Raw genomic sequence first — 23,664 nt, 5'->3', positions numbered from 1 at the left:
TACAGTGAACCTGTCTTCTGAAGATGTAGCAGTTCTTAAGTGAATATTGTGCTTTGTGATATGAGGATACACTTCATTGTGCACATACAGAAATGTATGCTCATCCATTCTTAAGTAATTGATGTACGACTTGACGTCTACCACTGTAAGCACACGTAACAAGTTTTGTTGAATGCTTTTATCGTGTCGTCTTAAAACCCACGGCTTCACCCAGATTAGATTAGTTTTTCGTTCCATAGGTCCGTGCTGCGGAGATCCTCGTGGATGTGGAACATGCCGATTTTTTTAAAGCAGAAATAGCAATAATAATAGTATGAATAAATACAATACACCATTTGTTTCTATTAAAAATTTCGCCAATGGAGTAGAAGGAGTTGGCCAGTAGTAAGTTTTTCAGGCTCCTTTTAAACTGATCTTTATTTCTAACTAAATTTTTTATGTTTCCTGGCAAATTATTGAAGATGAGTGTTCCTGAGTAGTGGACCCCTTTTTGAACTATAGTAAGTGCTTTTAAGTCCTTGTGCAGATCAATTTTGTTCCTGGTATTGTATGTATGAACTGAGTTGTTTGTTGGAAAAAGAGATATATTATTTACGACAAATTTCATTAAGAAGTAAGTATACTGAGAGGCAGTAGTTAGTATATCCAGTTCTTTGAAGAGGTTTCTGTAGGATGTCCGTGAATTTACTCCACAAATAATACGTATTACACGCTTTTGGACTCTTGAAAACTTTTGTTTGACTTCAAGATTTACCCCAAAATATTATCCCATATGACATTATGGAATGAAAGTAGGCAAAGTATGCAAGCTTTTTCATTTTTATGTTGCCTATGTCTGCTAACACTCGAACTGCAAATACAGATTTGTTAAGGCGTTTCTGCAGTTCTGTGGTGTGCTCCTACCAACTGAATTTATTATCAAGTTGTAATCCCAGGACTGTTAAGACTGTCAACCTCGTATGTATGGTTCCATTTTTCCCCCACTTCTTTTCCGCATGTGCACGCAATGCAATTGGGGTACGTACAACTGCTGCGGTTAATAACAAGTTGTTGTCAGCCATCTTGAACTTTGACGAAAAATTTGATGACAGTGTAATACCCCTTCTAGCAGTCAAAGATCTTTGTCAAATATATTGGACGGAATATTGGATGACATCTTTGATAAAATCTTTGACAAGATCTTTGTCAAATATATTGGACGGAATATTGGATGACAACTTTGATAAAATCTTTGACAAAGAAATTTGATAGTGTAATACCGGCCTTAGCCATTGACGATAGAGGTTACAATCAGCCAATGAGCATTCTGTTTTCAAATAGGGACGGCATTTTGTGTACACATTACACAATACACAGGTTTGGTTCAGGTCTGGATCAAATATCTAGAATTCTGTGATGTTTGCAGGAAAAGTTGTATCCACAGGCAAAACTTGTGCAAACATAAATGCGTTTTCCGTGGCGACAGCGTCGTTCACAAGCACTCAGAAAAGTCGTTAGTCGAAAGCCCACTAATGACGTCACGACCGCAAAAAGTAGTGTGAAGTCTACTCGACACCAGTTCGTCAAGTGCAAAAGATAATAAGTCCTGCAATATTTCGGCAACGTGCTTTCACAGAACAGAGTCTATTCAGTGATGCTACCGAGCGTAGAAGCAAAACTATCTATACTGCACAAGTTGGAAGCAAGATGTATACTGTATTTGTCATGTTCAGTAAACGCCCATATTCGATGGATTTTACAGTATAATACACGTCACTCAGTACGAATATATGCTATTTCTAACCACCAACATGTCTGCAAAACAAATCATTATTGGCACGATTTGTTGAAATAAAATGACGGGAAACGTCATATTGGTGGTTAAAGAATTTTCTTATTTAGTTATTTTCGCATTATAACTCGCATGCTATGAGATTAAACCGTCAAGGCAACGATCAACTGAACATTCATGAAAACATGTCGTTCTTATTAAGATTTGTTATACTGTAATTAAATGCCAATAACATTCCGTCGATTGAATTCCTTAGAAGATCGGATTATAACATAAAATACGAGGCCAATGGAAACTCAGTTTCAACATAGCTTAGTTGGTTTAGGCGTCCTGCTGTAGGCCTACCCATTTTTTGCCACCTTAGCGTTTTCTGAAAGTTGTGGGAGGTTCCTATGAAATTAATAGAAATAATTTCTGTGATATCTGATGTTATGTGAATATAAGCTCTCTCCCAGGACCGAGTTTGTTCGATTTTGTGAACTCTTATAAGCTGATGTCATTCCTGAGTGGACATGTATCTTCTTTATTTTTGTGTTATTACATGTTCATAGATACTGAAGTTTTTATTCGTGTATACCACAGACAGAACCACATGATTAACATGTGTTCAAGAAAGGAAATATGCATTTTAATAGAGCTCACGTAGGAATTCCATGGGTGTTCATTTTCATGAACAAACTGTATAGTTTGCAAGCCAAATAAAGCTGCAACAGCCGCTGGAGAGCGCTGAGAGCGCAAAATCACATTAAGGGACCTCCACATGTTCAGTGTTCATTGATGATACTAGTTGACATTACAAGGTTAAGATGTTGAACACCCAAAACAAAGCATATGCTGTAATTATATTAGCTGTAGTTTGCAGACAACAGAAAACAATGAAAAAGAAGGAATGATCCTCAGAGTACGTTAAAAAAAAAAAAAGAGAGAAAAATAGAGCGACTGGTCAGCCGTTAATTTGTTGACTGGGATCAGAACTATGGACCTGAAAGTTTTCATAAATTGTTTTCTGATGGTCCCTGCAGCACAAGACAAGTTATTAATGTCAATATGAAATAAAATACATTAATCAGAGAGGCATTCTACGAGAGTAAGAGTAGGGTAACTTTGCGATTTCTGGCGACAGGCAGGCCTTTCGAATGCTCAAAGTTTAGTTCTGTAATATTAGCAAACACAGTTAGTAAAACTCTATGGAAACCTGTGAAGCAATTATAACTGCCTGGCAAGGATAGGTTTACGCAATTACAATGTAAAATATCCTTTACGACTTGTGATAGTTTGGTGAAAATAACCTGCATTTTACAGACCTCTTTCTAGTCATTGCAGATATATGACGTATTTTTCGAAGTGGAAGAGTTTCTTCAAACTGCTGCGTAATTCACGAACCTGTGCTATTTTTTCAAATTAATAAAGTAAGAAGTGTCATAGAGAATCCTCCATAGACCATGCTAAAAGGGTTTATCCTTGCACAGACCTATTAAAACTGTTTTATGTTAAAAAATTACTTTGAAAAACTGAGTATGCGATGTATGATACACATGAAGGCGACTAGACTATGTACTTTGCAAAAGCGAATTGGGACTATAACAATGCACACTAATCGCATGTGGCTCGTTCATGTAGCTGTGTCAACATATGAGTAAGGAATATTGTCAAACCGTCTTTACTTTACCTCATATGTTCGGTATGTATTGGCAATATTGAGAATTTTTGAGAGCCATCAACACTGCTCGTCAGTACTTCTAGCATTGACAATCGTCAATAGGAACACTCAGACGCTCAACATATTGGCGGTCTGACAATATTATTGACGTGTGAGGTCCCCTTTAACCAGCTGGTGGTGTGTGCAGACGGCGATGCGTTTCGTGACTTTGGATTTCCCATCTGCGTGCAAGTCAACGTTAGCTGCCTCTTCCCGTGTGCCGGCGGCATTAGTGTTTGTTCTTTGTTGGTTTTATGTAAAACAACATCGCGGTTTGGAATCTAATAACGCAGAATCCTATGTATCTGGGATATCGAGACTATATTTATCTTTCACTATCAACTACTATTGATACTACCAAGAAGGGAGAAATTCCCGATTCTTGTAACAGCTACTTTGACTCAGCGTACAATATACAACAGTTTATGTATCAGAGATATAACAACATTCAAACCAACGTTTATGACTGAAGTTTTGACACTCGTGAAAAAGCAAGTGCAAAGTCGTTTGTGAGATTATGTGTGACAGGTGATTACGGTATTTCAATGGTGTTGAAGTGTGGATGGATGTTGAAGTTGACGTTTAGCGATCCAAGGAACAGTGAACAAATGGTGTTAAGTGTAGGCCGATCCTTCCATATATAGCATCGTGAGATAGATAACACAGGCTTCATTTTAAGAGCCTTATACAAACGGTCACAATGACTGTTATGGAATTTTTTGGATGTGCCTTCCTGGCCTTTGGTCCACCGCTTGCAATGTTTACATTTACAATAGCGAAGGATCCTATTAGAATTATAATTTTAATTGCCAGGTACGTTCCCCATGTTTTAAATTGCAGCCCCCGAAATATTTTTTCTTGATTTGACAGTTGTAACTATTAATGTTCCTGAATATTTACCATATTTGAATTGGACGCATTTAAAACTGCAGATCATTGATTTGTTACTTGTGGCTATGACTCATTATATTTGCAGTCATATATTCTTTTTAATGTGTTCCTTATCATTTTACAGCGCATTTTTCTGGCTACTGTCATTACTGATTTCGTCGTTATGGTGGTTTATAGTAGTTCCACTTAAAAGCAAGTTGGCGTTTGGGCTGGTTTTCTCAGTGTTTTTTCAAGAAATCTTTAGGTTTCTTATTTACAAATTGCTCCAGAAAGCTGAAGTGGGTTTGAAGAAAGTAACCGATGCAGACACGCAGATCACAAACAGCAAGCATGTTTTGGCCTATGGTAAGAGGTTCTTAAATGAAGATACAGGTATACTGAAACCGAAAAATGTTCAATTTGACCAATTGTGTAGATTGAGTCCAAATAAAAATAATTGTAAAACTGCCTACAATCTGGGGCTCTTGCTTTTTACAGCAATCTGCTATACCATATTTCATAAATATTAGAGTGAAAAGTGTTAATTTGTTGTGATAAGAATGCATTTACTCTTTGTGGTACCAACAAGCTGGAGAACTGGGTGCTTGGATCTAAAATATTTAAGGAATGAAGAAAAACAGGGTGCTCACGTTTCAGATTTTTAGTTCCCAGTTTCTTGAAGTATTTATTGCTCCTGTAATTGTCAAAGGGCAGTTTTTAAATCACTTTATGGACTCCTACATAGTGGTTTATCAAATGGTGGTATATAGTTATCTATTAGCTTATTTTTTGTCCCAGAATTGCGTATGTGCATGAAAAGAGAAATTGGATGTTGACTCAACATATTTCCTTTAATCAGAGATCACTAATATGGTTTACTTTTGAAAATATGAATAGTAGAATTATGTATTTTAAATGACTTCAATAAAGCCACCAGAGTAGGTAATACGTCAATAAAATTACATTTACCATAACTAAATACATGTAAAGGACCCATATGTGTAAACTGGTGGGAAAACACCTCTCTGAAGGAGGACTGATCTGGAAAGAATAAAAATAGTTTGTGGTCCCTTACAACTGGAAAGGAAAAAAAAAATAAGCCCTCCAGAAAATAGCTGTGGCACTGTTGTCGTGAAACATCTAGTAATAAGACTTTATGTATCTCAGAGATCAAAAGATTTGAAAAAAACTAACTTATGGGAGATTTGTGAAAAAAATTGTCTTCACCTGTTCAATTCTGTGGAACTTGCAACATTTGAGTATTCTGTTTCACAGGGGTGATGAATAAATGTAGAGTGATAGAATGATAAATTTTAAATCAGACTACAGAGGTGTTTATATTTTTGATTTGTAATAGATAAGGGAAATGGCCAAATTGCCAGTAATTTTATGTAATATTCATGGAGTGAATAAATTGTTCTTCCTCATGTCCCAGGAATTCTGCGTGTTACATAGATCTGTAATGCAAAATGAAGTGAATGACCATTTTTTCACTCAAATAGAAGATGAACATGAGTTGCATATGTATGTTACTGTTGACCTGGCAAATAAATTTCTGTTGTCCAGTGTGGGCTGCATATTTCTTTTGCACAATTATATCAGAATACATGTAGATGTACTTTTAAACAACCTGGGATATTAACTGTTGCTCCTCTTGCCCATAATACATTTATCCTTTGATGATAAAATTTGTCGACAAACCAGTTGTTTGAGGGAAGAGAGATTCACAATTACAATAAAGGGATCTGCAGTGCCGTCCAATGACTTCGTGACTTTCACTGGAAGGTGTGAAATATGTAGCTATCAAATTATGTATGAATCTACACACAAATTACCTGCAAAGTGATCCAACTGCAGACTGGATTTTTCTCCTTAACACCTTTCATTCAGTAAAAATGTGCTTACGGTGTACTGCTGCTTTTCCATTGTGTGCTGCAGTTGGTCACTTTTCGGGCAACTAATGCTGGGAAGTGGTTACGATGAATCATGAGTTGGTTGTTGGAAGCCAATCAGAATGTTTGTTCATAATTTCCTGTGGGTTAATTAACTGGCACTTTTTACTATTAGGTTAGAATTTAACCAAATTGTCAAAATTTTTAGCAAAATTGCAAATTAGTCATGCTAGTATGTTGTTGCAATGATGAGCATATATTGTGGGCTACGCTGCACACCAATGTATGATAGCAGTCATATTTTTGTGTTAAGATTCTTTGGTTTTCGCAACTCACAATAAATTTCTCACTCCAGCTGAACTTAGAGTTTGTGCTACTGGTCAGTAGCTGTATCATATCGAAAACAACCCAATTTGCGTAATTCTCCAAAAGAAATCATTAGCTTCAATGATTCTTGTTGGCTACCATATACTATCAGCTGATTTGCTCTGACTGAGAGAAACAACTAGCATATAGGAGCATGCAGTGGAAGAGCCTAGTACACTGTAAGCGCACTTTGTCCACTGTTTTGCACACGTCTGTTGCTCTGTATTCCTTTCCAAAGTATGAACAGTTTTGTAATTCTTTCTGTTAGTAATTGTGATCATTAGAGAAGCAGCACTAATTTTTGAAAAAAAAAAAAAAGTGATATCCAGGAATATTATCTAAAATTAATTCTAACTTAGAAGTATGTGGAACAGTGTACTAGCAATAACCAATTAAGATTGCACAAAGACATGCACAAAGACAAAACAGTGCTCTGCCTTGTTTGACCATGTTGTGTCATTGATGGTATTTGGATGAGAATGGACTCTGCAGAAAGATTGGTTGTTGAGAAATAAGTTTGTAATGCTTCATATTGTATGGGAGCACACTGTTAAAAATGCTGTGTGTAAAACTGGCTCACAGAATTGATTTGTATGCAGTCATTAACTGGTACTGGGACACACAATTTGACCTCTGTGTGGGATATCCTCCAGCTTCTCTTTGTGGTTGTAGGAAACTTGCAGCTTCATCCACAGTGTTGACATTATACTAGAGCACTGTGTTGATGGTGCGATGCAGTGTGCCTTAGGCATGGCAAGGTGGCGTGCATTCCATTGCTCACAATCCAAGAAAGCTTCAGTGGAGACAGATTTGTAACAATTGTTGTCGTGTGTTTTAAGTGGCAGAATGTAATGTTTTTGAATGAGTACTGTTTCACACTCCTCTGTAGTAATGGATACCTACATGGTAAGATGCTGCAGCATTGATATGTTTGATTGTTTGCATTGTTGATTATCGTAACTGACAAGTGCTAAGTGTGATTATTTGTCAGATACAAAATGTGAACGCAACAGGATGAACAGTAATTGCTACATCAGGAAGGACTCAGAGCCTTAGGTACTGCCCCTCTGCCATTTCTCAAAAGGCCTGATTTCACAACATCCAGCCATACATGCTGAGCAATAGATGCTACCACTTCGCTCTCATGCACATTTGTCTATTGAACATACCTGGAGTGGCATGGTCAGAAACTTCGTCACTGTCCTGCAGACACCACAATTGGTGATTAATGGCCTCACAGACAGCATCTACCAAAGGATGTGGAGATGGCTTATGAATACCTGCCACAATTTTTAGAGACTGTAACTGGAGTATGTGGGTGTCTTCGCACCACATGAAATTTTGTCATCTGGTGCAGTTCTGTAATATTATCGCTTTGTGCTTCGTCAATACTTGCTGTCTGGTTAATTTCAGTCACATGCACTGATGAGCCGAAACATATGACCACTGCATACAGCTAGATTGAGTGCCACCTGGTGATGTCGTGGACATGTTGCATTGTAAGCAATGTGTGTAAGTGGAACAGACACAATTGTGATACAACTTGCAAATGGGGAAATCCACTGGCGTAAGAGACTTCTCAACATATTTTTATGGCGCAGCACAAGGGAACAATCATCTCCATACTGGCGAAGGTGCTTGGCTGTTTGCATGCTACAGTTGTGAGCATCCAAATACATCTACATCTACGTGATTACTCTATTCTTGATAAAGTGCCTGGCAGAGAGTTCAGTGAAGCACCTTCAAGCTGTCTCTCTACTGTTCCACTCTTGAATGGCACAACGGAAAAATGAGCACTTAAATTTTTCTGTGTGAGCCCCGATTTCTCTTATTTTATTGTGATGATCATTTGTCCCTATACAGGTGGGTGCCAACAGAATGTTTACGCAGTCGGTGGAGAAAACTGCTGATTGAAATTGCATGAGAAGATCCCATCTCATCAAAAAACGCCTTTGTTTTAATGATTGTCACTCCAATTCACACATCATTTCTGTAGCACTATCTTCCCTATTTCGCAGTAATGCAAAATGAGCTGCCTTTCTTTGAACTTTTTCAATGTTATACGTCAGTCCCACCTGATGTGGACCCCACGCTGTACAGCAGTACTCCAGAATACGGTGGGCAAGCATGTTGTAAGCAGCCTCTTTAGTAGATCTGTTGCACCTTCTAAGTGTTCTGCCATGAATCACAATCTTTGGTTTGCTCTACCCACAACATTGTCTAACTGATCATTCCAATTTAGGTTATTTGTAATTGTAATCCCCAAGTATTTAGTTGAATTTGCAACCTTCAGGTTTGTGTGACTTATTGCGTAATCGAAATTTAGCAGATTTCTTTCAGTACTCATGTGAATAACTTCACACTTTTCTTTATTCAGGGTCAATTGCCACTTTTGGCACCATACAGATATCGTATCTAAATCATTTTGCAATTCATTTTTTTCAGCTGATGACTTTACAAGATGGTAAATGACAGCATCATCTGCAATCAATCTAAGGGGACTACTCAGATTGTCTCCTATGTCGTTAATATAGATCAGGAACAATAGAGGGCCTATAACTATTCCTTGGGATCGCCAAATATTACTTGTTTGGCTCGATGACTTACCGTCTATTACTACAAACTGTGACCTTTCGGACAGGAAATCACAAAACCAGTCACACAACTGAGGCAATATTCCATAGGCATGCAGTTTGGTTGGAAGATGCTTGTGAGGAACGGTGTCGAAAGCCTTCTGGAAAGAACAATGATTTTTGAATCTGCTGACTGTGTAAATAAATAATTTTCTTCGACGTACTTCATAATGTTCGAATACAGTATATGTTCCAAAACCCTACTGCAAATAGACGTTAGTGATATGGCCCTGTAATTCAATGGATTACTCCTACTTTCCTTTTTGGGTATTGGTGTGACTTGAGCAATTTTCCAGTCTTTAGGTGTGGATCTTTCTGTGAGCGAGCAGTTGTATATAATTGCAGAATATGGAGCTATTGTATCAGCATACTTTGAAAGGAACCTGACTGGTGTACAATCTGGCCTTGTCTTTATTATATGATTTAAGCTGCTTTGCTACACCAAGGATATCGACTTCTATGTTTCTCATCTTGGCCATTGTTCTCGATTGGAATTCAGAAATATTTACTACTCCTTCTTTGGTGAAGGAGTATCAGAAAACTGTGTTTAATAACACTGCTTTTGTGGCACTGTCATCAGTGACTTCACAATTGTTATCATGCAGTGAAGGTATTGATTGGCTGAAGGATGGTGACACGATGTTGCGTGAGAAGGTATTGGACATCCACACCTTACCACAGAACATGGAGGTCAAAGGTGGTCTATGGCAGATCTGACAAGAGAGTGTAATGCTAGTCCAGTCCACAAGTGTTTTGGGGATCACCATTCACTATACATATTTGAACATGGGGCTCCACAACAGAAGACTCCTATTTATTATTCATGATGATGTAGCGATATTGTCAGTTAAGATTGCATCAAGATTGGTCCATGGATCAATGAAAACTTGTTGTCTGGTTGCATGAATCACTTTTCTTGTTACACCATGTAGATCACAGTACCTGTATACATAGATATCCAGGCAAACAGCTTCATGGAAAATGCACCACAGTGCAGATGCAGACCGCTAGGGCGTGTTTTGCTTTTGGCTGTTCACCTCAGCTTCCGTGGGACCTGTGATGATCAAAGGCACTGCGATAGCTGTGCAGCGCATTACATCATTGCAGATTGCTTTCATCCCTCATGCTTAATGTCTTCCCTGATGGCAAAGACTTCTTCCAATAGGATAACATTAAATCTCGTGAGGTCAGAATTCTGTTGCAATGCTGCGAGGAGCATGGTAGTGATACCACATTGCTGTTTTGATCACCAAATTCACCTGATCTGAGACTGATGGAACACATCTATGATGCTATTGGGTGCTAGCTCTGCACCTACAAATCACCAGCCTGTAATATGCAGTAGTTGCATATCAGGTGCGTAAGATCTGTTGCTACATGTGTCTGGAAACGTACAAAGGACTTACTGAGCTCATGCCATGTAGAATCACTGCTGTATTGTGTTCCAAAGATGGACCTACACAATTTTAGGCAGGCGATCATAATGCATTTGTTCAACAGTGTACATTGTTCCACTATTTTGCTTGTGATGGGGTCAAGAGCTACCAGAAGTTCAAATGGCACTCTTTGCTTGGCCCTTGTTTTTTGCATGTTGTGCTGCTCAGTGAAAAGCACAACTCTTTATCCATTTTCACAACCACAATTCTGCCCATACCTCTATCATGCTCGTCAAATTTCACAGCTCTATTTACTTCCTTCAGTTTGTTATCAAGTGAGGTGGCACTGTGGTAGGACACTGGACTCAAATTTTGGAGGAAATTCTGTCTGCTCATCTGAAGCCAGATTTTCTGTGGTTTCCTTGAATCATGTAAAAGGCAAATTCAACAATGGTCCCCTTCAAAAGAGTGTCCAGTTTCCTTCTCCCATGCTTCCCCAGTGTGAGCCTGTGCTCAGTCTCTAATTACCTCATCATCTATAGAATATTAAACTTTTCCCCTATTCTGGAAGAAAGTCTGATGCTATTAAGCTATTCTGTGCAATATTTTTTCTCTCAGGTATGCCAGTACAGCAAGGTATGTGGGAGACTTCCTGTATAGTGTGGGAAGTAAGAGCGTGCTAACAGTACTGAAGCTGTGAAGACTTTTCAAGTCTTGCCTGGATTTGCAATCAGAGTATTGCCCATAAGAAATGAGGTCCACAAAAATAGATGTACAACACTTTCTAGAATTAAGCAGTTGGCAAATACATAGTACCATATTTTGAGATGTAACTGTATACAAATGGTAGTCTTGACTTTCACATATTGAGGGCCTTATGAACGATAATTGGTACTTCAGGCAGGTGGTGTACATCTTGTGAGATTTATTTTCCTACTCCATATCAGAAGTAAACTTGAAATTAGAGGGTGGTAGTAACCTCTTAAAGCAATTTGTATGTTTCTCAAGATGTGAGACATGTCTTCACAAGTTCCAGTGGCAGACAGTCTACACTCTCCGTAAGTCGCTACGTTCTAGCATTCTTTTAGGGAGTTCGTCATATATTGTTTGAAAGAAGTAATAATAACCGAACGAAAGAGGAACTCTTGTACTCAAATAAACCTTACACTGATTAAACTTACTCTGGAAAATATTGAGGTATGCCATCATAAAGTTGTTAGTTTCCATGGTGAATGGAATGCCCCAGGAGATCAAAAGAAGAGTAAATTTTGTAATTTAGAATGTCATCATAAAACTGAAATATTCCTGTGTTCAATGATATTCTTCCTTATCTATGTCTTTGACTTAATGTAACTTACGTTTATTGCATTTATTTGAAGATAGTGTCTTCTGAAATGAATATAGAGTCAGATTTTAATGCTGTGTGTGCTTAAATCATCCCCCCAAACTCATAAAATACTTAAGTTGTTACTCCATTAATAAATATATGAATTTAATTCTTACAATTTTTGTTCTAGTGTCTGGCATGGGCTTTGGTGTAATGAGTGGTGCATTTTCATTAGTAAATGTACTGGCAGATGCTGTTGGCCCAGCGACGATGGGTCTCAAGGGTGGTTCTGACTTGTTCTTCATAACATCAGCAGCATTCACACTTTGCATGATTCTCCTTCACACGTTTTGGGGAGTAATATTCTTCTCTGCTGCTGATAACAGGAATTACCTACAAATTGTGTGGGTTGTTGGCAGTCATTTGACAGTTTCTTGCCTTGTAAGTATGAAGTACTATGATGTTTTAATTTATAGCATCAAACAAGTGTAAAGCAATTTCCAGAGATCCAGACATTGCCTCTGTATTATAACATCCTTTATACAAATATAGGAAGAAAGATTCTGCTTGAATGTACAGGGTGACAGTTATTGAACTATACGAAGAAAAAACTTAAATTTGTTACAAACTATGGTGTGCACACACTGTATTCAACATGTAAACATTACTACAGATATTTGGATTTAGATTATGACATGTCCGATATGCCTGCCATCCTTGGCGACAATGTGGTGCAGACGAATAGCGAAATTCTGCATAACCTGCTGAAGTGCCAGAACATAGTTGCTGTCAATGAACTTGAATGGCTGTTTTCAGCTCAGCAGTGGTTTTGGGATTATTGCTGTACCCTTGTCTTTAATATAGCAGCACAAAAAGGAGTTGCATGTGTTCAGATCCAGAGAACATGGCTGCCAATCGAGGCCCATGCCAGTGGCCTCTGGGTAAACCAGAGCCAGAATGCAACCCCCAAAGTGCTCCTCCATAACATCAAACACTCTCCTACCTCAATGGGGTCAAGCTACATCTTGTATCTCCCACACCTTGTCAAAATCAGGATCGCTTCGGATAATGGGGATGAAATAATCTTCCAAAATGGTCACGTACTGTTCAGTAGTCACCGTGCCATCAAAGAAACATCGCACCAATTATTCTGTAACTGGATATTGCGCACCACACAGTCACCCGTTGAGGGTGAAGACTTTTGGATTGCGAAATGCTGACTCTCAGTCCACCAAATGAGCCAATTTTGCTTATTGATGAACCCATCCAAATGACCGTGGACTTCATTGTTAAACCAAACAATGCATGTGCAAATTAATTCTCATTGAGCCCTGCGGGACCAGGGGTTAGAATAGGCCCAAGGTATTCCTGCCTGTTGTAAGAGGCGACTAAAAGGAGTCTCACACCTTTTCGGCTTTATGTGATGGTCCCCTGTAGAGTTTGACCTCAATTTTTCAAAATTTTCCTGAAGAGCGAGCAAACTGGGGAAGGGCACCTTACATGGTGCATAGTGTCCATCGTACAGAGAGATCTTTAGCTCGCTTTCTCGTTGCGGCATTGTAGTCCCACTCTTGAGAGAGGACACCTTGCTGAGTGCGTTTTCCTCCACCCATTATGCAGTGTTGTTTTCTGCGCCAATGATGACCATGGAATTCTTTGTACCTCATATCCAGCACGATAGCCAGCCCGTTGTGGTGGGGCCGCCATGTATCCTGTTGGTTGTAGCACCCTGACTACATAGGGATCGCTCTGCTGATGCCTGTGTCGTTAATTCCCCATGTATGCCAAGGAGTAGATGCCTGTCACCCTGAGGCATCGGGACTCCCGGCAATGGCCGTCCTGCCAGGTGGCCTTTGCTGCAGCTGGGTGGCGCCCGTGGGGAGGGCCCCTGGTCGGAGTGGGTGGTATCAGGGTGGATGACGCGCAATGAAGTGTACCACGTCATCATTTGCTGGTGATCAAATGCCAGCAAGAATTCCAGTCAAGGGCATTATTCGGTTGTGAAAAGCTGGGGGATGTTTCCGTTACCATCACACCTCATAAGAGCTTAAATGTGGCCCAGGGTATTATATTCCACAGGGACCTTCTTTTGCAGTCTGACGACGAGCTACTTGCCAACTTAGAGGGATGAGGAGTTCATTTCGTCCGGTGCTTCCATTGGGGTCTGACGGGTAATCAGGTTGCCACTGGTGCCTCCATCTTGGCCTTCGAGGGTAACACATTACCCAAGAAGGTCAAGACGATGGTCTACTGCTGTGATGTCGAGCCATATATCCCTCCCCCAATGCGGTTCTTTAAGTGCTGGAAGTTCGGGCATGTGTGTTCCTACTGTACTTCCAGCATCAATGTCAAAATAGTGGACATCCATCCCATCCCAGTAGTCCTTGTCCCGCCTCCCATCTGTGTCAACTGCGGAGAGCATCGTTAACCTTGCTCACCAGACTGCAGGATTTTACAGCAAGAAAGTAAAATCATGGAATACGACACCCGGGACTGACTGACCTACACTGAGGCCAAGAGGAAATTTGAGCACCTAAATCCTGTGGCCATGACCTCCTCTTATGCCACCGCTACAAGAACAGTTGTAGTCCCATCAGTTCCGTGAGTTCCAGTCGGCTCTCAGAACCTGAAGACTACGCCTGCCCCCTTGATGGTGGGGGCATTTCCCTCCCTTTTGCTCCTGCACCACCTACCTTGGGAGCACTGTCCCCCCAACCAACGCGGACACCAGTCCCCACTTCTCAGCCGGCGAAGTGTAAGTCTTCTTCGGCTCCTCTCTCTGGGAAGGTGTCCCTTGGGTCACTCCCTTCCCAGGTTTCTGCTAGTGGGAAAGATGACACCTGCCAGTGGCTCGAAAGCAGCTGATCCTAGGGCTTCATGATCATCCTCAGTCCTGGAGACTGAATCAGTGAAGCCCTCCCAGCCAGAGAAACCCCAAGGATCAGCAAGAGAAATCCAGAAAGAAGACCCCCCAAGACCAAGGGAATTGCTTGCAAGCTCTGCATCTGAGGATGAGGTGAAGATTCTGGCATCCACTGAGGACCTAGATCTCACCAGATCCTCAGACACGATGGATATACCCTGTTCAGGAAATAAGTCAGTGGCAGCTGGTGACCCTGAGGTATAGATTGCCTCATTAAGTGTTTCATGCCTTCCCAGTCTCACGATCATGTCATCCTCCAGTGGAATTGCGGCAGGTTTTTCCACCACCTGGCCGAGCTATGGCAACCGTAGCGAGTATAATTGAGTTTCAGGTGGAGTTTGCATTTATGTCCTGAACTCAGTTGGTAGTGAACCTGTGCTCCTTCAAACTCCTCTTGAAGCTGTAGCTGTCAGGACACGGACGATGCAGGAAATAACTGTCTGCAACGTATATCTCCCTCCAAATGGCATGGTACCCCTGAACATATTGCCTGCACTGATTGATCAACTTCTTAAACCGTTCCTACTTCTGGGAGATTTTAACGCCCATAACCCCTTGTGGGGTAGCACCATGCTTACTGGCTGTGGCAGAGATGTCGAAAATTTACTGTCACAACTCGACCTCGACCTCTGCCTTTTACATACTGGGGCTGCCACACATTTCAGTGTGGCACATGGCAGGTTTTTGGACATTGATCTCTCGGTTTGCAGTCCTGGCCTTTTCCTATCTATCCACTGGAAAGCACATGACAACCTGTGTGGTAGTGACCATTTCCCCATCTTCCTGTCACTCCCCCGGCGTCATGCCCATGGACGCCTACCCAGATGGGCTTTAGACAAGGCAGACTGGGTAGCCTTTACCTCACTACAGGCACTACACCTCACTACAGGTCACTACAAAGATAATTTCTGCGGTGGAAAGCATGATCCGTGCTTCTATAGGGTGCCCCTGGCGAAAGACAGTCCGTTGGTGGTCGCCAGAAGTCGCTAAGGCAATGAAAGAGCGTCGGCGATCACTACAGAGACATATGCAGCACCTTTCCCTAGTAATAGCCTTTAAGCGGCTCCGTGCCCACTTTTGCCTGCATATAAAATGGCGGAAACGGGTGTTGGGAGAGGTATGTGTTGACCACGTCACCTTCCCAAGTCTGGACGATGATCAGACATTTTTTTGGGTACCAGACCGCAACAGGTGTCCCTGATGTTAACATCAATGGCGTGCTCTCTACCGACGCAAATGTGGTTACTGAGCACTATGCTCGAGCATCTGTGTCAGAGAACTATACCCTAGCCATTCACACCCTCAAACAGCGGATGAAAAGGAAAGTCCTCTCGTTCTCTACGCACCACAGTGAACCCTATAGCGCCCCATTTACAGAGTGGGAGCTCCTCCGCACCCTTGCACATTGCCCCGACACAGCTCCTGGGCCAGATTGGATCTACAGTCAGATGATTAAACATCTCATTTCTGACTACAAGTGATATTTCCTCGTCATCTTCACCCGAATCTGGTGCGATGGCGTCTTTCCATCACAGTGGTGGGAGAGCACCAGTGCTCCTGGTGCCCCCAGCTGGGAGCCTCAGAAAGGCCATCTGCACATGTGCTATGGGTGGTGACTGTGCTGCTGGACACTCCTGTGGTTATAAGCTGAACTAAATCTCAGCAGCAAGTTGTCATGCGATGAATTGGAAGTTGTTGTTTTCCCTGTTTTGATTTAATGACAGTGGCACTGGATTCCGGGCAGTGCTTGTTGAAAACCTGCATTCCTGTTAAGATTTTCCACCGTACGGATATGAATGGCCTCCTTAACAACACAGTCGCAGAAAGATGATGCTGGGGATAAGATTCTCATCTGATTGTAAAGCAAATGATGTCCCATGTTCAGGCAATGCTCCGCTACTGCTGATTTATCAGGTTGCCCCAGATGTATGATGATGGTGTTAGTCACAACATTCTTGCACGGTTTGGCATGTCTGTCCAATACAAGATTTTCCATATTGGCATGGGATTTTATACTCGCCACATTTCCTAAGGCCAAGGTTGTCTTTGACTGAGCACAATAAGTTCCTCAGGTTTGCTGGTGGCAGAAAAACACACTTAATGTTGTGCTTTTTGAGGATTCTTTCTATTCTCGAAGACATGCCTCCAAAATAAGCCAAGAACGCTGTTGCAGTGGGTGCCTTCGCATCTTCATTTACATCCCTGCTTCGAGTTTGATTAGAATGGAATGGATGGCATATCTGCCTATTGGAATAGCCATTCTGTTGGACTACCATTCTCAGGTGTTGCAGCTGACCAGGTTCACTGTTGGCACCTGAGACTACATGTACTCTCTGCACCAAAGAGCGTAGGACACTACCACATTGCACAAGATGATGACAACTTGTGGCCTGCAAATATAGCTCCGTATGAGTTGTTATGCGATAGATGCTGTGTCCCAGTGCACCATCAGCTTTTCTTCTGACTATGATGTCCAGGAATGGTAAGGTGCCATCCTTTTCCACTTCCATTGTGAACTGTATATTGGGATGGAGCGAGTTCAGATGCCGGAAAACACAGGTAATGTTTCTGTTCCATGAGGCCACCCTGCAAAAGTAATAGTCTATGTACTGCTGGAAACAGGAAGGATTGAGACTTGCCGACTGCAGTACTTTTTCCTCAGTCATCCATAAAATAGTTGGCCACCGTGGGAGACAGAGGACTTCCCATGGCAACACTGTTTACCTGTTCAAAATATTGGTAATTCAATAAGAAATAAGTTGAGGTAAGCACATGTTTAAATAATGCCACAATGCCTTTCTCAAACTGGCTGCTGATAAACTCTTAACGATTTCTGCAGAGGTACCTTTGTAAACAAAGATATAATGTCAAAACTAACCAAAATATCAGACGCTTCTAGCTGAAGTGTCTTTCACCAGTGAAATTGAGGAATTTATTGTGCTCGGTCAAAGATGACCTTGGCCTTAGGAAATGTGGCATGTATAAAATCCCATGCCAATGTGGAAAATCTTATACTGGACAGACATACTGAACCATGCTATAATGTTGCGCCGAACACTGTCATTCACGCCTGGGGCAACTTGATAAATCAGTGCTAGTAGAGCATTGCCTGGACATGGGATATCGTATGCTTTACAAACAGATGGAAATTTTATCCTCAGCATCATATTTCTGGGACTGTGTTGTTAAGGAGGCCATACATATCTGTACAGTGAACAGTCTTATCAACAGGGATGCAGGTTTTCAACTAAGCGCCGCCTGGGATCCAGCACTGGCTGCCATTAAATCAAAACAGGGAAAATAAGAACTTCAGATTCATCACATGACACAACTTGCTACTGAGATTTAGTTCAGCTTTTAATCGCAGGAGGGTCTGGCAGCACAGTCATTGCCCATAGTGTATGCATGGATGGCCTTTCCACAGCTCCCAGCAGGGGGCACCAGTAGTGTCGCTTTTCTCCAACTATGAGCATCTTCCTGCACACACGTATTGCCTGCTACCAGCATGATAAATTTTGGCGATGATGCACGATTATCATCAGTTGCGCCTTGCAGCAGTGACAGCAGCAGCTGCCACCACCTGATGATGATGATGATGATGATGATGATGATGAGCAGTTGCATCAATGAAATATTGTGCGAGTTACACAATACGATCCGGTGGCAAACCCAAGAAGCGCATTTGCAACATATCTGTCGGGGGAAAGCATGAAAAGTCACAAATTGCCTTTTGTTTGGTTGCAAAGACAGAGTACACCTCCATGAACTATCCCTTTAATGTGAGTATTCGAAAGAAAAAGGAACTGATTAGAGGTGCGGAATGGGAGGAGGGTGGCAGGTGAATGTTCTAGGCATGTGATGCAAGTTGTCGGAGCCGGTGGAGAGTGCCACATCATCCCTTTTCACATCCTCACATAATGTTCAGTGTGCATCGCTCATCCTTACTTCAGACAGTTGCTACCCCTCCCTTCCATGTTTCTAACTGGCAGACTGGCTGCCTCCATTGAAGCCGCTAGCTACCCACCCTCTCCCTGCCTCCCACCTCTCTCTTCCTGTACCCATTCCACCCGACCCATCACCCCACTCCAACCTAGTTCACTTTCTGAAATGCAGCACTGTCTCTCTCTCTCTCTCTCTCTCTCTCTCTCTCTCTCTCTCTCTCTCTCTCTCTCTCTCTCTCTCTGTGTGTGTGTGTGTGTGTGTGTGTGTGTGTGTGTGTGTGTGTGTGTGTGTGTGTGTGTGTGTGTGTGTGTGTGTGTGTGTGTGTGTGTGTGTGTGTGTGTGTGTGTGTGTGTGTGTGTGTGTGTGTGTGTGTGTGTGGGGGGGGGGGGGGGGGGGGGGGGGTGGAGATTACTTTTATGGTTTGTGGGGCTGAATGAAAAGTACAGAATTGTATCTGCTGAGTCTTGTCAAAATTTAGTAATGCCTAAGGAGTGTACAAGCATCTTCTGAATGCGGAATAATCATTACAAGCAAGCCACAGGGAATAACATTGTCTGTTCTTATTCTTGCTGTGTGTAAATGAAATGTTGTCATATATCCAAGAATCAGTAGTAGTTATCTTTGCTGATGGTGCAAGTGTTATCATGCCTAATTGTTAAAGTACAACACCTGAAAACGTAAATAAATTTTCTTGAAAATTAATAGCTAGTTCTCTGCAAATGGACTGTCACTAAATTTAGATGAAAATACAGTAATTACAATTCTGTACTGCACAAGGCCAGACCACACCATTAGAAATAATGTCTGAGAATAAATCAGTAATAAAAACAGTGTTTTGTAAATTTGTTTATACAGTGTGGCCTATGGATGATGAACAGTTTTAAAACGAATGGTAATATGTTGAAACTTTTATTTACATGTAATTGAATGTTAACACCTATTTGATTTACACAATCACTTATAAAAAATTATGCCCTCCAAGAGGTGCCTATTCTCTTGAATACAATTGTCAACTCTGTCAGAAGTTTTTCATAACTCAGGCTATCAGCCATTGTTCATTAAATCCACCTTTTGTTTTCTTAAGAATGTTTACTGTTGTTCTAAAAGGTTTAACTCATTAAAGGATCCTACTGCTGTTTGGGGTTGTATGATTAAAATGGGGACAAAATATGTTATGTTGTAACAACAGATATGGCATTCGGGACAAAGGTATCCCACACGAACACAAAACTCTGTCATCCACTGTTCCATTGATACTGAAATGATGGCCAGACTTGAAGTGTGTGATATGTGTACTCTCTGCCTCCCGCCATTGACAGCAGTGTTCTAACCAATATAAAAGTCTCTTGTTATAGACAATTTTAAATGTTCAAACTCTGCAACTTTGTGTTGCAGAAAATATATATTTGGAGATGAAAATGTCAAGGAGTTTACTTGCTTTTACTGTTATCATTCACTATATCTTTTGTCAATGTGTTGAGGGGTAACTCATAATCGAGAAAAAATGTTTTTATTGTGCAGAAGTGTCTAATATGTGGCAACCTTTGTCAACAGTGTGTTACACATTTGGGCATTCTGATAACGGCCTCACAGTTCATTCATTTCCTTATTAAGTTTGTCATCAACAATCAAAGTTTGAAAGAGACAGTAACATTGATAAGTATACTGATTCACACCATCCATCCCTCAGGATTAGTGTGCCACAGAAAGCAATGAGGTATTCAGCCATAAACATTTTTACTATCTTCACAGTGATGTAAATAATTTAATATATAATAAAATTAATGTCTCACACAGGCTGAAATCATCTCCCCTTGTAGCTGTTACTCCATATAATAATTTTCGAATGTGTAGTAATATGGTGTGTGACTTTACTATTACAAAGCTTCTTGCAACTGGATCAAAAACTTAGAGGTGAGACACATCACATAACGTGGGACCAATTGTTATCTACAGACACTAATGTAATACATGGTGCACCCTGGAGAAGTGGAACAGGATCATTACTGTTCATGTGCTATATTAATGGCTTTGTGGATAGTATTAATGTAGATCTCAGACTTTGCACAGATGATGTAGTTGTCTGTGAGGTAATTCTGTAAGGTAAAAATTGTAGTAATTCCAGTTTGTTTTCAACAAAGTATCATCCAGGTGAAAATATAGGCAACTAATTCTTAATGTAGAGTAAATAATACGAAGAGGTGCACTTCATGAAGAGAGAGAGAGAGAGAGAGAGAGAGTGTGTGTGTGTGTGTGTGTGTGTGTGTGTGTGTGTGTGTGTGTGTTTTATTGTTTGACTACAGGCTTAATGTGTTGAAACTGAAGTCAGTCATACGAGTAATACTCCTGGGTTCAGTTTTAGGTGAAGCTTGTGGCAAGCTTAGATTTATTGGAGTGAAACTGGGAAACTGTTCTCTGTAGAAAACATAGTGCATACAAAATATTTGTTCAGCACATTGCTGAATATTATTTGTGTGTGACCCATATTATCAGGTCAGCAAGTATCGTTCATGTTTTGCCAATCCTGTGTAAGGTATTAAGTGTACAAAATATTTTCTGTTCATGTCAAACAATGTAATTATAGTTTCTGTGTAATTATCATCATTTTGAGCACTATGAATGGAACTTTGCAAGCAGATTTTGAAAATTGAGAAATTGTTTCCAAATCATGCAAATTTGTTTTGTGTTCACAATTTTATGTTGTTGGGGGAGAGGGGGGGGGGCAAAGTTGTGTCAATTTTAGAGATATTTGTTTTATTTATTTATTTCTGTGTTTTTGTCCTTTTTATTAAGATGTTATGAAATGAAAAATTATGTTAATGTTTGTAGGGGATGAAAATAGGTTTTGCTTAATCAGAAAGTAATACTTTATTCTGTTTCTGGCAGACGCTGATGAACAGCCAAATGTGGTACGCAGCTACTCTTATACCATCATATATTATTTTGTTGATCAATGGAAGCATTGCATTCAGTGTGGTTGGAGGAAGTTTAAGAAGTTTGGGAGCCAGCATGTACTTAAAAGAACGAAGACATATTTCAGAAAATGGACAATCATTAACAGTGGACTAATACAGTTTTGCACGATTAGGAGTAAAACCTGAATTGAAGGAACTTGTTTAAACTTTTTTAATTTAAGACTCTGCTGCCGATTTATTAAAATTTGTGTACATTTTATAAATATTTAGTACATCAATTTTATATTGAATGAATGCTAGTGTTCTCTCCTTTAACTTATCTTCAGAACCTCAAAATCAAACTACCATTTGGATGTCATGTCATTTCATGATGTGAGAAAGAAATCGGACTGCATAAATGTTGTGCACAGCTTATATTAGTGCCATGAGATTTTTAAAATTTGTTCTGCAGGAACAAAGTCACGCAACCATTCCAAAAAGCACATGAAACAAAATACCACTCAATAATTTTTACACTGTTTTAAATTTGTGACTGATGGACTTTAAAAAAATCTGGAGACTGATACAGACCTGTATCAGGTACAGCAGCTACAACTTCATTCAAATTATTGTGAATCAGCTGTATCTGCATACTACTGTAAGTCTGTCGGAGGATACGGCATGTTGACAATAAACAATCTTTTTTTAGTTCAAATTTCTTATGTGGAGTGGTTCATAATTTGATGAATTTTTCAGTAGTAATCTCAAAACTAATGTGGTTTTCGTGCCCATCTTTTAAATCCCACTCATGCTGCACAGTTAATTTCAACATAATTAATTGATAGCTGATCTTGTTTCATATCTTGTATTTTTATTAAGGGAAGTGGTGCAGTACTATCACAGTTCAGATATTTCAAGACAAATGCAGATTTATTCCCAATATAACCATTCTAACTTCTGGAAATTCTGTAAGAAGTTATGTAATCGTTGAACAAAAGTGAATTTCTTTTTATTTTTATTTATTTTTAAAGGTGTAAGAGTATTTTTGAAAGAGATTTCTCACTCTAGTACTTGATATGAAGGAATATAGATAGATTGCTACCTACTGTAAAGATGGCGCATTAAGTTGCAGACACTAGACACACGTAACAATTACTCATGGTGACAGCTGAATCATTTTTGTGTGCTGGGATTGTAAGTGTGCGTGAGCCTATGTGTACTGCACCACAGGAGTAGAAACGTCTAAATGTCCGGTAAACAGTCTCTGTAGTTTCCTTACTGCCATTTGGCTATTTGTTTTAAAGGTGAGTGACTATCTGCTCTCATTATCAGTGTTTTATAATTCATAAAATACATTCTCTTATTTTATTTATTTCTATTTTATATAAAGATTAATTATTATTATTATTATTATTATTTAATCTTGTCATGCTGCTTTCAATAATTTTTGTAGTTTTGAATGAAAAATATTAAATAACAATATATTCTTTCACTGCTGTAGACGTATTCAGTTTGGTGTTGCTCTATGATGTAGATGCAGTGTACAGGTTTAAGTACACACCGTTGCAATTTGCAAATCACTTTTGTGTGTGTGTGTGTGGGGGGGGGGGGGGGGGAGAGAAAGTAAGAGTATACGTACACTCTGGAATATGTCGCGCGCGCACACAACTGTCTTGGCAATAAAGGTGGGTGGTGTGAACATAAATTAGCAAGAACATCAATATATTTCAGATTATACAGCAACAATGTAAGGAACATGTGTAAAACTAAAAATTCAGCATCATGTCAATTCTATTTCTTGCTAGAAAAAAGTGGTTGAATCATATTCAGAAGCTACTAAACAGGCTGATATGTGCCATAGTTGCACTGTCGATATAGTGTACATACTGTAGTTTGGTAATTTGCCCTCCTGTAATGGAGTGCTTGCTTTGCTGTACTATCTGGGTCAAACTATATGTTTCACAATGAAAG

General features: G+C 40.1%; 1 protein-coding gene across 1 annotated transcript; it reads left to right on the top strand.

Moving 5' to 3' along the window:
- Positions 1–3,895: 3,895 nt before the first annotated feature.
- Positions 3,896–22,004, top strand: LOC126253255 (gamma-secretase subunit Aph-1). Its single transcript, XM_049954460.1, has 4 exons — positions 3,896–4,283; positions 4,486–4,706; positions 12,125–12,375; positions 21,686–22,004. The coding sequence occupies exons 1-4, from the start codon at positions 4,171–4,173 to the stop codon at positions 21,866–21,868; spliced, it is 768 nt and encodes a 255-aa protein (XP_049810417.1). The 5' UTR covers positions 3,896–4,170; the 3' UTR covers positions 21,869–22,004.
- The last annotated feature ends 1,660 nt before the right edge of the window (positions 22,005–23,664 follow it).

Source organism: Schistocerca nitens, chromosome 4 (genome assembly GCF_023898315.1).
Source record: "Schistocerca nitens isolate TAMUIC-IGC-003100 chromosome 4, iqSchNite1.1, whole genome shotgun sequence".
Taxonomy (NCBI): Eukaryota; Metazoa; Arthropoda; class Insecta; order Orthoptera; family Acrididae; genus Schistocerca; species Schistocerca nitens.
The sequence above is the reverse complement of the archived record's forward strand: the minus strand, read 5'-3'. Positions and strand labels throughout refer to the sequence as shown.

Excerpts from the sequence above, each read along its gene's own strand:
- LOC126253255 (XM_049954460.1), top strand. The coding sequence starts at position 4,171 with ATGACTGTTATGGAATTTTTTGGATGTGCCTTCCTGGCCTTTGGTCCA. Across the intron at positions 4,284-4,485 it reads ATTATAATTTTAATTGCCAG|CGCATTTTTCTGGCTACTGT; the intron begins GTACGTTCCCCA and ends ATCATTTTACAG. Across the intron at positions 4,707-12,124 it reads CAAGCATGTTTTGGCCTATG|TGTCTGGCATGGGCTTTGGT; the intron begins GTAAGAGGTTCT and ends TTTTTGTTCTAG.